Source organism: Sycon ciliatum, chromosome 9 (assembly GCF_964019385.1).
Source record: "Sycon ciliatum chromosome 9, ocSycCili1.1, whole genome shotgun sequence".
In the NCBI taxonomy this organism is placed as follows: Eukaryota; Metazoa; Porifera; class Calcarea; order Leucosolenida; family Sycettidae; genus Sycon; species Sycon ciliatum.
The window spans coordinates 11,340,564-11,354,505 of NC_088651.1; the positions used below are offsets into that span (position 1 = coordinate 11,340,564).

Genomic DNA, 13,942 nt, shown 5'->3' on the forward strand with positions numbered 1-13,942 from the left:
TTGGGTCGCCACCCTTAAACAGAGGGGTGACATGTGAGGATTTGAAGGTGGAAGGAAGTTGACCTGTTCTGAGCGAATAGTTGATAATTTTGGTGAGATTGGGTGCCAATATTGAGGAGAAGTTGTGTAGAAGTAGGCCAGGCACACCATCACTGCCAGTCGCCTTACTTGAGTCCACAGAACTCAAGCAGGACTCGACGGCAGAAACTGCGACTGGCTGGAGAGCAGAGAAACCACATTGTTGGGTTGGTCGCAAGGGAGCTTGAAGAGTGGTGGGACGCGCTGGGTCATGTATGACACTACCAAATGTTTCACTGAGATCCTGTAGGGATGCCTGTGGGACCTGGGCTTTCTTTTGACGGCCATTTACAACATTCAACACTCTCCACAGTTTGCGCTGCGATGTAACATAATTGCAGAGAGTGTAGTGGGAAAGTATATGTTGTACAAGGGGGATACAGATGGAGAAGTTGGATTGCTAAAATCAACATTGAAGTCGCCAAGTAGCACAGTGGACTGCTGACATCCCTGAACAGCTTGCTCAATGTTCTGATCCAGTGCGGTCCAGTAGGCAGCAGAACTATTTGGCGGCCGATAACAACAGCGGAGGAGCGTTCCATGTCGACCTGGGGCTAGAATCTCCAGCCACAGCATCTCTAGCTCGCACTCTAAATCGGCCCATTGTCGAACAGCCAGTGACTGCTGACAGTACACAGCAACTCCGCCACCTCGCTGATCAGGTCTGTCTCTTCTGCATAGCTTGAAGTGCGGGATGGACAACTCCTGATCGGACACATCCGGGGTCAACCATGTCTCGGCTATTGCGAGAACGTGAATGCCTCGTGTCGAGATGAACGTTTGAAATTCTGCTACCTTCCGCCGAACACTACACACATTCAGAAATCCCATGCTGAGCGACTGGGTCGAGGAGGTAGGTGGTGCTGTGGGTGTTACATTATAGATATAGTTCTGCATTTTTTCTCAAGACACGGTTAGACTCTGGCAAGCGGACTAAATCGTGAGCCTGGAGCTACATTTGTTGGTTTCCGGGAATCCTTCTTCTTCACCCCAGTTGCCAACTCTGCTGAGGACTCAGTGCTGGCATTCATGCCTCGACGTTCAGGCGTGAACCAAGTGTGGATCGCTTTGGTGTTGATGTTTGATGCCACTTCTGATAGGAGTCGCTTTGTCCGTTTTAGATCTGGCTCTGCAATGTTTACTTCGACGTCCGCGAGGGGAGTTCTGGGGTGTGCTGTCATGCCTGTGCGGACGACATGTCTGGCTCAGTATCTGTCAGGTTTTTCAACGCTGAAGTAACCTCAGTAGTCCCCTCATCGACTTCGTAGTTTTCAAAATTAATTCAAATCCGTTTCGACCACTTCAGTGCTGACTGCGGGTTCTCCAACATTTGACCCCACAGGAGTTGCACTCGTACTACACCCACATATCAGGCCACTATGCTGGATGCAAATAACTCGTATCACGTGGACGCATGGCTAAGTTATGACAGGCGCTTCCGGCGCGCCATAGCCTCCCAACCACTGTCGTACGACTGGGCCATCATCGACTCTAATTTGTGGCAGTCGTCATTCACCAGCCGTGGTCGCCCGCCATGTTCGCGCTGTTCTCTGGTGCACCCAGTGGCCCAGGCCCGGTGTCACTTTAGACCAGGGCCTCCATCCGACGGTGCTGGGAGTGGAGGTCCGCCGCAGTCCAGCGCGCCAACCCATCTTGGGAAGCCTATCTGCCGCAACTTCAACAGGGACCAGTGCAACAACTCATTCTGCTATCGTGCCCACGTGTGCCTTCAATGCCGCGGGAAGCACCCAGAAGTCAAATGTGGCAGGGGACAGTCCGCCACCTCAGCGTCTGCATTCTGTGGAGACCACCATCAATTTTAGCCGATTAGCCGGGCTCCTTACCCGTCATTCTGATCACTCCTTGTCTCACTTTGGGTAGCATGGGTTGTTTCACGGTTTCACGATAGGCCATTCTGCTGCTATAATTATCTGGTTTTTCATAGTTCTTCCAATCACCTGTCGGCCATCCGTAATATGCAGTATGTTTCTTCCTATTTGACCGCGCAAGGGTTGCGTTCTCAAACGCGAACTCGCCTCACTCCTGGGCCATCTCTCGTTCACTTCCAGAGCATTTCCGGCCGCCTGTACATTTTTACGCCGCCTGTATGACCTCGACAAGGCCACATCTGAGATGTCATCTCACCGAATGCTGCACCTCTCCGCCTCAGCCAAGGGCGACCTGAGCTGGTGGCACCAGACTCTGTCAACATGGAATGGAAAGTCATGTTTCCTGCTGGAGAAGTGGTTGCCCAGCGCTGACCTCCAGTTGCAAACCGACGCAAATGGCACCATTGGATTTGGAGCCTTCTTCAATGGTCGCTGGTTCAGAGGTGACTGGTCCCCGCATCATCTGGAACTAAGCATCACCTTCTAGGAGCTCTTCGCTATTGTCGCGGTCTGCGCCACATGGGGGATCGAGTGGCTGCGGCTGCGTGCGGAGTTTCACTGCGACAACCAAGCTGTCGTGGAGTGCCTGAAGACGGGCACAAGCCGGTCTCCTGCAGTCATGGCACTCATCTGCACCCTGTATTCAATCTGTGTGAAGCACAATTTCCTGATCCGAGCATCGCACCTGCCAGGAATTTCCAATATCATCGCTGATGCCCTGTCCCGGAACAAGATGTATGCCTTCAGGACCTTTGCTCCTACAGCTGCGGAGCGGCCTGACACCATGGTCCAGCCGATCACTGAGTAAGTGCAAGACATTCACTTAGGATGCAGATAGCGTTCGCTGTCGATCCTACTCCACAATATCAGTCTGTGTTTATGCCTCTAGAACAACGCTCTTGTGCAATACATACTTACCATCTATATTGGTTATTATCACCCGCTATCTCCTCTGGCCTTAATGGGAATGTCGGCATGTCGGCATGTCACATATCAAACCAATAATAAAGAATTTGCAGCGACAGGTATTCTACAAGTGATAAAGACGTTGAGATCGGTCATAGCTCGAAACTTGGTTTGCCGAATGATGTTGTTATGGGATTGTTATGACTTCGGAATCAGTACCAGTCTATTACTGACACCTCTAGAGTCCGCTCTGAAGTAGCACAAGGGACAAAAGCCGACACCAGGACTCAAGTATGGCCTATGCAAATTGTAGCCAAGTGCAAAAACCTAAACTGGCCTGCATCAGAGTGCTAAATCAAAGTACATCAACCAATGAAGGAAGTAACAAAGGAAATATCTTTATCAGTCGCTATTGAACATGAAAACGTTACTGATGTGCATCTACATGTTAAGATAAGGACAGTTCTTAGAATTTTAACCGAACCTTTAACCTCTTTAGCACGACGCTACCTGAACGCGCCCCACGTCAACACCTGTAAAAGTCGCATTTTCCCATGAAAGTACTAGCTGCTCAAGGATCGATAACTTTACCTTCCCTTGGACGAATTTCATGATCTTGGGCTTCCTGGAAAGGTACTGAGACAAGGGACAAACTGATATCAAACCCAGCTCGGAGCAAAACCAACACCCAGTGCTACAGTCTGGCAAACTTCATCCACGCGCTCGACAGACTTGAGCACGGCCAAGACTAACCGAGCTCAAATATTCAGCTGCCATTTCGATCTCCTTGCTCGTATCGAGCTCAATTTTTTTGTGATGACTCACGGGATCCACTACCACCATTTGAATCTTGTTTCCATGGCAGCATGTAGCGCAAAAATGATCCATGATGGAAAATACGCGTTCTGCAGACTGCGCAAAAAAACGAGTTGAAATTTGCCGTGTCGAGTTGCATATCTCAACAACCGGTAGTCGTATCGCTTTGGCGATTGTTTCTATCGCCAGCTGAGAGTTTTCTCTTGCAGATACATGTTTCGATTGTGAGAATTGACCAAGAATGGAGTGAGCTACGATAGTTTGAACAAGTCACGATGTACTCAACACGGACCCCACGACTATGAGATACAGGTTTACTGTACAGTGTACAGCGCGCGTCGTACTAGTACGACGGCCGTGGGGCATGCAACTCATGTGCGTCGTACTAGTACGACGCTCGCGCTAAAGGAGTTAATAGCCTCCTGTTGCACAATAGGCAGGTTTCTTCCCTGCACAGTCCGAAGGCATTGATGAGTCTCTCTCACCAAGCCTCCCAGGGCACCGACAACCACAGGAACCACGTCAACCTGGGTGAGGGACCAAATTCTGGAAATCTCCCGCTTCAAGTCATAATATTCCCAGCGCTTTTCAGCCATTTTCTTATTGATGTTGTTCTCACCGTGCCAGGGACGCTGATGTCTATGATGTATGCGATGTGCTCCTTGTCATCAACAAGGAGCAGATCGGGCCTGTTTGCTGATAGTTTCAGGTCTGTTGGGACCGAATACTCCCAATAAAGCCGATACCGATAACTTTTATTTTTACTTTTATTATTATTTATTGCATTCCCAACTCATCACAACCACTGGCTCTCAGCCGAACCATACAGACACCAGCAAGGACACATCCATTGAGAGATAATATTGTTCCACGCCTCTGACAGCTGTTTCGCTCCCTGTCGGAGCTCATCAGTAGAGAATGATAATGCTGATGATAATGGCGTATTATTTTTTTATTTTAAGTTTTGGGTCGCAAGTATACACGCAAACACACATCTAGCCAAATAAGGCACTTGTCAGCAGTATCCGAATGTTTTCAATCCCTTCTCATCAAGGATTGTACAGGGAATGGCTCAAGTTGGAAAGACTAAAACATATATAGCATAAAGATAATGAGATAACAACACTCGTGACAAGGTGGAAAATTATCATGTCCAGAACGACACTAAACTCAAAGGAAAAAAATAAAAGTGACAACAACATAGTGAGCAAACACATTGTTAACACCTTGACAAGGAGTAACAGCAAACAATTGTAGCGACAACACATTTTCTTTCTGTACCAAAAGTTCAGGATCTAACTTACGAATATACAAACCCTTCTAACACAGCCAAATGCAACGCACATCTACCACGTGACAATATTGAGAAAACATTATCATTGTACAACTCACTTCAATTGGTACGGGCTGACAGATGTTGCTTGTTTGACGAAGTGCGAGTCGACTGCAGTTGTCTTGGCTTCATCACCTTCATTATTATGCTCAACCCGCATATGTAAATCTGGTAAAAACGTGTGTGTGTGTGTTTGTGTGTGTGTGTGTGTGTGTGTGTGTGTGTATGTGTGTGTGTGTGTGTGTGTGTGTGTGTGTGTGTGTGTGTGTGTGTGTGTGCGTGTGCGTGTGCACGTGTACATCTATGTCATTGTCTGACACAGCTGGGTGGCCAGCATGCGGAAATACTGGGATGGAATATTTATATGTAGGTGGATTGAGAAGTTTCAGAAATAGCCAGGACTTTTGCAACTCATTAGGAGGGGCCACACTGGCTACTCCAGTGAATGCTGAGCATTACGAGTGTATTCGCCACATTAAACCACCAACCAAAGCAATATGGACTGGTATATACTCACGGACAGATACTACCCACACTTGGATAAGTGTTGAAGATGGCTCTGCTGTACCATACACTCAATGGAATGCTCAACAGCCTACCACATCCCCTGCTAAACGTTGTGTCCAGATGTTGGCTCATAGCGTGTCTGGAGGTGGAAAATGGGAGAACACCTTCTGTGACATTCAATTGCCAGCTGTCTGCCAAAGACAAAGTAGGTATTTCTATCATGGAATACCATTATGATGATTTCTGTGTAAAGATGAACTCTGAATGCTTGACTGTTTCACTTCACTGCAATCAGGCCCTTTATAAAGAAGGCATGCTTGGTAATGTACTCCGATGCAAGTGAAAACAATGGTGAGTTGCTGTGGATTAACCCTTTCAGTGCCAAGGACGAGATAACTCGTTCTGAAGCAACCACCCTGAATGGCCAAGGACGAGGTAACTCGTCACACACACGCAGCATATAGAAACGAGCATAGATCACTATATAAACAGCTATAACTTCGGCTTCACTACTTCAAATTCAACTTATGATGGCTCATTGGAAAGCTATTGAACGCAAATTTCCAACGATGTATCATTTGGTATAGCACGGTGTGAAATACACAAGTGCCAAAGTGCGAAGTTCGGGAAACGGGCGAATGTTAAATTTCAGGCGTTTGACTGTGACGCACTTCATGCTGAAGTTGGAGGATTTCCCTAGTGCACAGCCCATGTTGTGTGCACCAACACGAGCGCTAGAGCAGCCTGATTCTGCTGGTGTTTGGATGGTTGCTGTACCTTGAGTGTGAGCTCCAAATCAAAAGAAATTGTCTCTGAGTGTAAAATAGCACTGCAAAAGCGAGTTGGAGCGGCTTTTGAAGTGTATGTAGGCCGTTCTCCTGACCCCACAGAGCATTGAGCACCATGAATCGACGGCAGAGATCATTTGCTTTCCAGAGAGCCTAAGATCATGAAAATCCATTACAGGTGAGTGAAATGGCAATATTTTTAATCCCGGGGGGGGGGGGGGGGGGTATTGCATGTAGTGCCCGGGCGTGTGCCGGCCAACCATGTACTGATGTAGTAAGTGCTCCGGCACTGAAATGGTTAAATTCAAAAAGAAAAGCAAGCACAATTATTGGAAAAGCTCGCCAGGAGTAAGAAGCAAGTTTTGAAGCTCTGAGTGTCGTGACCACGTCCCCACCCTAGAAGCATATATGCACTGCTATTCTAACTAGTATTACCTATCTAGCATGGATGACTCCCCAGCGCCAGGCAGCCCAAAGCCTGAGCCCCCAGAGCCACTGTGGAGGTCGATGTCGCCGGCCGAATTGAAGGCCAATACCGTAATATTTGTCGACGGCCTCGCAGGCCAGAAGATAGTAGAAATTGCGGACACCCTCATCGACCAGGGTTATGCTGACGTCGCCTCCGTCCAAATTACCGGATCAGCCTGTAAGGTAACGTTCTGCAGCCAATCTACAACTAAGTCCATTGCAGAACACGGTTTCTTTCTTGGCGAAACACATATTTCTGTCCGCCATTCTCTCTCCTTGCAAGTGCACATCTTTAACGTCCCGATTTGGATCTCCGATGCCGCCATCATACATGCACTCACAAAATACGGTACGGTGCAAGGCACCATTCGCCACGGCCGTACCCGCACAAAGTCGGGCGCATTTGTCGGAACAGGCGTACGCTTCGCAACTGTTCGCCTGAACAACGGCTGCAGGCAGGTGCCATCATTCGTGCGGACAGCCGAAGGCAATACCTTCCGCGTGAAGCATGAGGGCCAGGCGCCAACTTGCCGCCTCTGCAACTCAGAAAATCACCTTGCCGGCTCCTGCCCTAAATCGAACGAGCTACAAAACACACAGACCCGCACTTCAACCAACACGCGGCAGAACCAAAACGAAGACCCAGCACCAGATCCCACACTGGAGACAGCCCTGCCAGGCCAGGCCAGCAGCTTACCGTACGCACAGGCAGCGACCCCGGCCTCTGCCAGCACACTCGTACAGGAAATCACCGAAACAAGCAACACACAGACCCAAAACGACGATCCAGCACCAGATCCGACAGCCTCCACAGGCCAGGTCAGCTTACTGTACGCACAGGTAGCGTCCCCTGTGACCTCTGCCAGCTCACCCACACAGGAAGTCACTGAACACAGCCAGCCCAGCAAAAGTGCAGACCAGCACGGACACACTGCCAGTGCCTCTGATGAGCACCAAACTCGTACTCGTAGAACTAGTACAGATATCGATCGAGCCGACGAGAGCGCAGTCCGCGCACTATCACCCAGCGCAAGCATGTACTGCCCCTCGCCAGGCTCACCTCGCACGGCAGAGGAAGACGACAGCAACGACGAGAGCCTATTTGAGGAAGATGGAAATCGCGCCGAACAACTCCTGCAGAAACTCAATGCAGCGGAGGAAGAATGGAAACTCTACACCGGACGTCGCAGACGCAGATGCCACCAGCTAGAGCAGACGCCCCCAGGCGCACAACAGCCACATGCCTCTAAAAACAAAAACAAAATAAGCTAGCTGACCAGAGTCCTACAGGAGTCACCATGGACCACGCCTGAACTGGAACCAGCATCAACACCAGGTCCCACCAGTTAAAAAAAATTATGAAAAACGGAAATGAACAAAATAGCATCTCTTTCTTCTCCTTCAACGCTCGCAGTCTCTACCCCAAAATGGACGAACTGTCAGCAATAGCATCGTGAACAACGCCACCTTATGATGTCATTGCTGTCTCTGAAACATGGTGTACCCAGGACGACCCAGACTCCCTGTTTGCCCTCAGTGGATACACACTACATCGTGCAGACCGCCCAGACCGCCAAGGTGAAGGAGTGATTCTCTACGCGAACGACACTATACCTCATGAACTCGTCCCTACAACAACCCCAGACAGGTTTGACCTATTATCGCTGAAACTGTCAGCCAACGACAGCACCATCAACGCAACATGCGTCTACCGACCACCCCGTTGCGACCATCGGCTATTCTGCCAGCACCTTGAGGAACTGATACGAGCCATACCAACAACAACGCAAAAGATTATCCTCGGTGATTTTAATGCAAAGAACGCCGCTTGGTGCCACTCTGACACGACAGATGCTGTTGGCGAGTATCTAGCAGTGCTGTTCCAAACTTACTCTCTACACCAACATGTCACATTCCCCACTCTTGTACAGAATGGGCACCCTAAATCCTGCCTAGATCTCGTCGTCACGGATGTAGACAACGACTATGTCCTTATCTCTAGTCTCCCGCAGATCGGCAACTCGGACCACCTATCCATCAGGGGTTTAATCAAGCCAGTCGCTGCACCCCCTCGAGCCGTACCACCTCCCACCCATAACACCACCCATTGGAAATGGTCAAACCCAAGCATCAGCAGTCTGAAAGCCGAAATTGAACGCACACAACTGCTACCGGAAGGTGACACCCTGAACACTACCAACATAGACAACCTGTGGCACTCATGGAAGGACAAAGTCCTCACTTGCGCCCGCAAAGACTGTGCAGTACCTCACTCCCCAAGGCATACTAGCCACCCCGAAAAGCCATGGCTGAACCCAGAGCTCACTAACGCCATCAGAGAAAAACTCCGGCTCTACCGTGCCTACTTGCGCACCCGGACGCCCTGCAACTGGACAGCATACACCACCCAACGCAACAAAGTTACTCACCTTCTCCGAATCGCTAAGTCTACATATGTCAGTAATGGCACTGGGACGAGCCACTCCACACCAAACCTACACAAACTGATGCGCGGCCTCCAGTCCTCACAACGACCTACTCTGCCAGACATGTTCTCCCAGGGCCAGACTCTCTCAACCCCCGCTGAAAAAGCAACCGCCCTGAATGCTTTCTTCATCTCGCAGAGCCAACAGTCAGTCACAGGATGCCACGAGGAACTTCCCTCCATTCATCCCCCCCCCCCACCCAATACACCTGGCCTCACTACATTTGAAACAACAGCCCAAGAGGTCTCAAAGTTACTGTCTAACCTGGACCCGTCAAAGAGCCCGGGCTGTGATGGCATACCAACCCGCCTACTGAAAGAGGCAGCCAGTTCACTTGCGCCGTCCCTAGCAACCCTTTTTAACATCTCCTTCGAACGTTGCACTATCCCGCAAGAGTGGAGGGACGCAACAGTCACCCCCATCCACAAGAAGGGCAGCAAAACCGAGCCCTCCAACTATCGACCGATATCGCTACTCAGCGTGACGTCGAAAGTACAAGAGAGGATAGTTGCTGACCGCATCTCAAAGCACATCCAACCGCACCTCCCCAACGGCCAATCAGGCCTTCGGCCAAACGATGGCACCACACAGCAGCTATCTCGGTTAATCCATCAGATCACCGAGAAAAGAGACGCCGGGCAAACAGTAATTGCTTGCTTCTTCGACCTATCTAAGGCGTTTGACCGGGTGTGGCACCAAGGACTGCTTGCAAAATTGGCCCACCTCGGACTCGATGGCAAATGCCTCCAGTGGCTTGCCTCCTATCTCACCAATAGACGACAACGTGTGCAAATGGAGAGCAGCAAATCAACCTGGCTAATCATTCCAGCGGGGGTCCCCCAAGGCTCTGTCTTGGGGCCGCTTTTGTTCACGGCCTACACAGTTGATCTGCCAACCGCCTGCATAAATGCCAACACTGAGTGCAGCCAGTTTGCCGACGACACTGCCATCATTGCCGCTCACGAGAATTTTCTAGCCGCAGGAGAGCACCTCCAGTCAGCTGTGACAACCGCGGCACAGTGGCTGAAGGATTGGCATCTCCTGGTCAACGAAAGTAAGACCACTGTCATCCACTTTTACCACACCAACCGGCCACCTCCCAGACCACCATCAATCACACTCAACGATACAAACCTCACTGTGGCCTCAAGGCATCGCCACCTTGGCCTCCTCATACAGCAGAATCTATGCTGGAACTCGCATGTTGACTACATCATCACTAAAGCGACCAGGAAAAAGTTCCTTCTCCTGCAACTACGCAATTCCTTAAACACTTCTGCTCTCTCCTCCATCTATCTAACGTACATTCGCCCTATTCTTGAGTATGCTTGCACTGTCCTCTCACTCCTCCCCGCAACCCTGAACGACCGGCTTGAGCGCATCCAACGGAGCGCTGCTCGCCTCTGTTTGCATCTCCCCCTCTTTGAACACAGAACCCACTCCGTGCTGCTGCACCGACTCAAATGGCCATCACTCAGCAGCCGCCGTACCCTCTCCCATATCCTTCTTGCACATAGCCTGCATCATAGATATGCACCACCACACCTTCTTGTGTAACTCGTATACTTTCAGCACTCAAAGCACATACTTGTTGTTACGTAAGTAGTTATCAATATTCGTTCATTGTCTCACAAGGAGAAGAAGAAGACAAGGCAGTGCGAGTATGCGCACAGCCTATCCATGCATTCCTACGGTGTACTATTTATGTGTATACAAATTACGTGTCATAAAGTAACCATGCTACACTATCCTCCTCCTACCAAAATTTCACGCCCTCATGAATAGAGAAAGAAAACAGAAACATAAAAAATAAAATAACTCAGGACATAGCAAAATCAGTAAACCGAGCAGGCAGTCCAGCATTGCGAGCAAGATGGGCTCTGGTTGACTGGGGGAGCGTAGACAACAGCGGACTATGGTCGCTGTCGAGGGCATGTGGTACATACTGAGGCATCACTGGAGCAGCAGATACTGGATCCTCCAGCGGCAGGGACGCAGATGGCGACGGCAGGTGAGCGAGTTTCAAGCGGTTGAAATGCAGCGTCTTATGGCGACCATCAATATCGACAACGTAGGACGTTGATCCAAAGACGGACACAATACGAAATGGACCACGCCAAGGGCGGTGAAATTTGCGGTGTTCACCAGGGTGAATGACAGCATCCTTTACGTAAACAAACTGGCCAGCAGCTAATGGTGCACCCTTGGTTCGGCGGTTGTAATGTTCTTCCTGGTGCTCATGGGACAGATCAGCGAGCTCTCGAGCTTGAGCATGTACAACACGCAACGCAAACTGTAAATGGCGAACGTAACTAGTGGATTCAAGAGACGCTGGTTGTGGCAAACCAAACACAACATCTGCCGGCAAACGCAATTCAGTGCTGTACAACAACTTAGCAGGACTGTGACCCGTGGACGCATGGACAGCAGAACGGTACGAAAGCAAGACAAGAGAGAAGGTAGCATCCCACTCAATAGATGTAGGGGTGATGTGCGCACAGAGTAGACCGAGCAAAGTGCGATTGAGCCGCTCTACAAGTCCATCACCTTCCGGATGGTAGGGAGTAGTACGGGTCTTGTGAATACCCAGCAGACGACATAATTCAGCAAAAAGCTTAGACTCAAACTGCGGACCCTGGTCGGAATGCAGTTGCTCAGGGGATCCAAACCGTGCTATCCAGCCATTGACAACAGCCACAGCGACAGCTTCTGCAGTAACGGATTGGAGTGGGAAAGCTTCTGCCCACCGAGTGAAGTAATCAGCCATAACCAACAGATATCGATTACCACGGGGTGTCTCTGGCAATGGACCGACGATGTCGAGGGCTACGAGCTGAAATGGGTAGCCGGCATACATTGGCTGGAGCGGAGCACGCTGGGCATCAGACTTGAGCCGAATCTGTGCACAAGTGACACAACACGCCACAAACTCCTGAACATCTGATGCCATTCCAAACCAGAAAAAACGTAGCCGCGTTTGAGCTAACGTTTTATCTACACCAGGATGGTTACAAGACGGAAGAGCATGAACAGCCAGCAAAGCTTTGCGTTGAAGCACAAATGGGACGACAAGACGGGGTGCAGTACCGACATGATCATGATCGGAAAATGGAGGTGATATGTACAGAACGCTGTCAATGAGACTTAGCTGCTCGGCATTCGCCCAGAACAAACGCATGGTACGACTAGTGCCAGAAATTAAATCTTCAGGAGGACGCACAAATTTTCCACTCACTGCATTGTACCATGACAAGACCACTGATAGATCAACATCCACAGCTTGGGAAGCGGCCAACTCAGGTGCGGAGAGACCAGCTAGTACAGGAGTGGCGACATCCACAGACACCGTTGTGGCAGAGGAACTAGCTTGCTCTGGCTGATTTGCGGGAGTCTCGAGATGGGAGGGTTGCACCTCCGGCAACAAGGAACGCGACAGACCATCTGCATTCAAGTGCTGCCGACCCGGCCGGTGAACAGTAGTGAAGGTGTACTCAGCGAGTTGCTCCACCCATCGAGCTTTTCGACCGCGTGGTTCCTTCACGGACATCAGTGCGGTGAGGGCAGTGTTATCTGTGCGGGCAATAAAATTCTGACCAAGCAAATAGTGCCGGAACTGATTCGCGAAATGGACAAGGGCAAGCGTTTCCCGGTCTGAGGCATCATAATTCCTCTCTGCCTTCGCTCTGCCTTCGTCAAGACCCGGCTGCCGAACGCAATGGGGCGTTCCTCGCCATCTTGCATTTGGCTGAGGACAGCTCCAATGGCCACCTTGCTAGCGTCAGTGTCCAAAATAAAGCCACCAGACGAAACAGAAAAGTCGGGATACGCCAACACGGGGGCTGTTGTCATTGACCGTTTCAGAGAGGTGAATGCCGCATCACAACTCTTTGTCCACATAAAGCTGGCATTCTTCCCTGATAGAGCAGTCAGGGGTGCAGAGCGCTGAGCAAAGCCACGGATGAACCGACGGTAGTACCCAGCGTAACCCAGAAACACACGTACATCTCTCACCGACTTCGGTACAGCCCACTGCTCGATAGCTTCAACTTTGGCCGGATCCGGCGCCAATCCGTCAGCCGAAACCTGATGACCGAGGAAGAGCACTTTCCGTTGGAAGAACGAACATTTCTTCAAGTTGAACATCAGTCCAGCAGCACGAACGCGGTCAAACACCGACTTGAGGATCTGGAGCTGTCCAGTCAAGGTAGAACTGGCATTCAGCACATCGTCGAAGAAAACGCGACAGAATGGCTGGGTCGGCACATTGCATAAGCCATGAAGCACCGCTTCCATCACACGCTGGAAAGTTGCCGGACCATTTCGACATCCCATTGGCATCACTGAGAACTCGAACAAACCCAACGGTGTGGTAAAGGCAGTCTTGGCCTTATTGTCCTCGTCCATAGCGATCTGCCAATAACCTGAAGCTAAATCCAGGCAAGTGAACCAGGAACAGCCGGAGAGTGAGTCTAGCATGTCATCAACTCGTGGGATGGGGTACGCATCTGGCTCCGTAACACTGTTCAACTTGCGGTAGTCGATACACAATCGAAGAGATCCGTCCTTCTTTGGAACGAGAACTATGGGTGACGCCCAGGGACTAATAGACTCTGTGATTATACCACGGGCCAACAGATCATCCAGCACAGCTTGTAAAGCCTGCCGGCGGTG

At 50.3% G+C, this 13,942-nt stretch overlaps 1 protein-coding gene across 1 annotated transcript in view; it reads left to right on the plus strand.

Moving 5' to 3' along the window:
- Positions 1-13,942, plus strand: part of LOC135824255 (uncharacterized) — a 371,974-nt gene that overhangs the window by 44,728 nt on the left and 313,304 nt on the right. Inside the window, exon 3 of the mRNA XM_065336986.1 lies at positions 5,345-5,734. Coding sequence (XP_065193058.1) covers positions 5,345-5,734 — 390 coding nt within the window. The remainder of the gene's footprint in view (positions 1-5,344; positions 5,735-13,942) is intronic.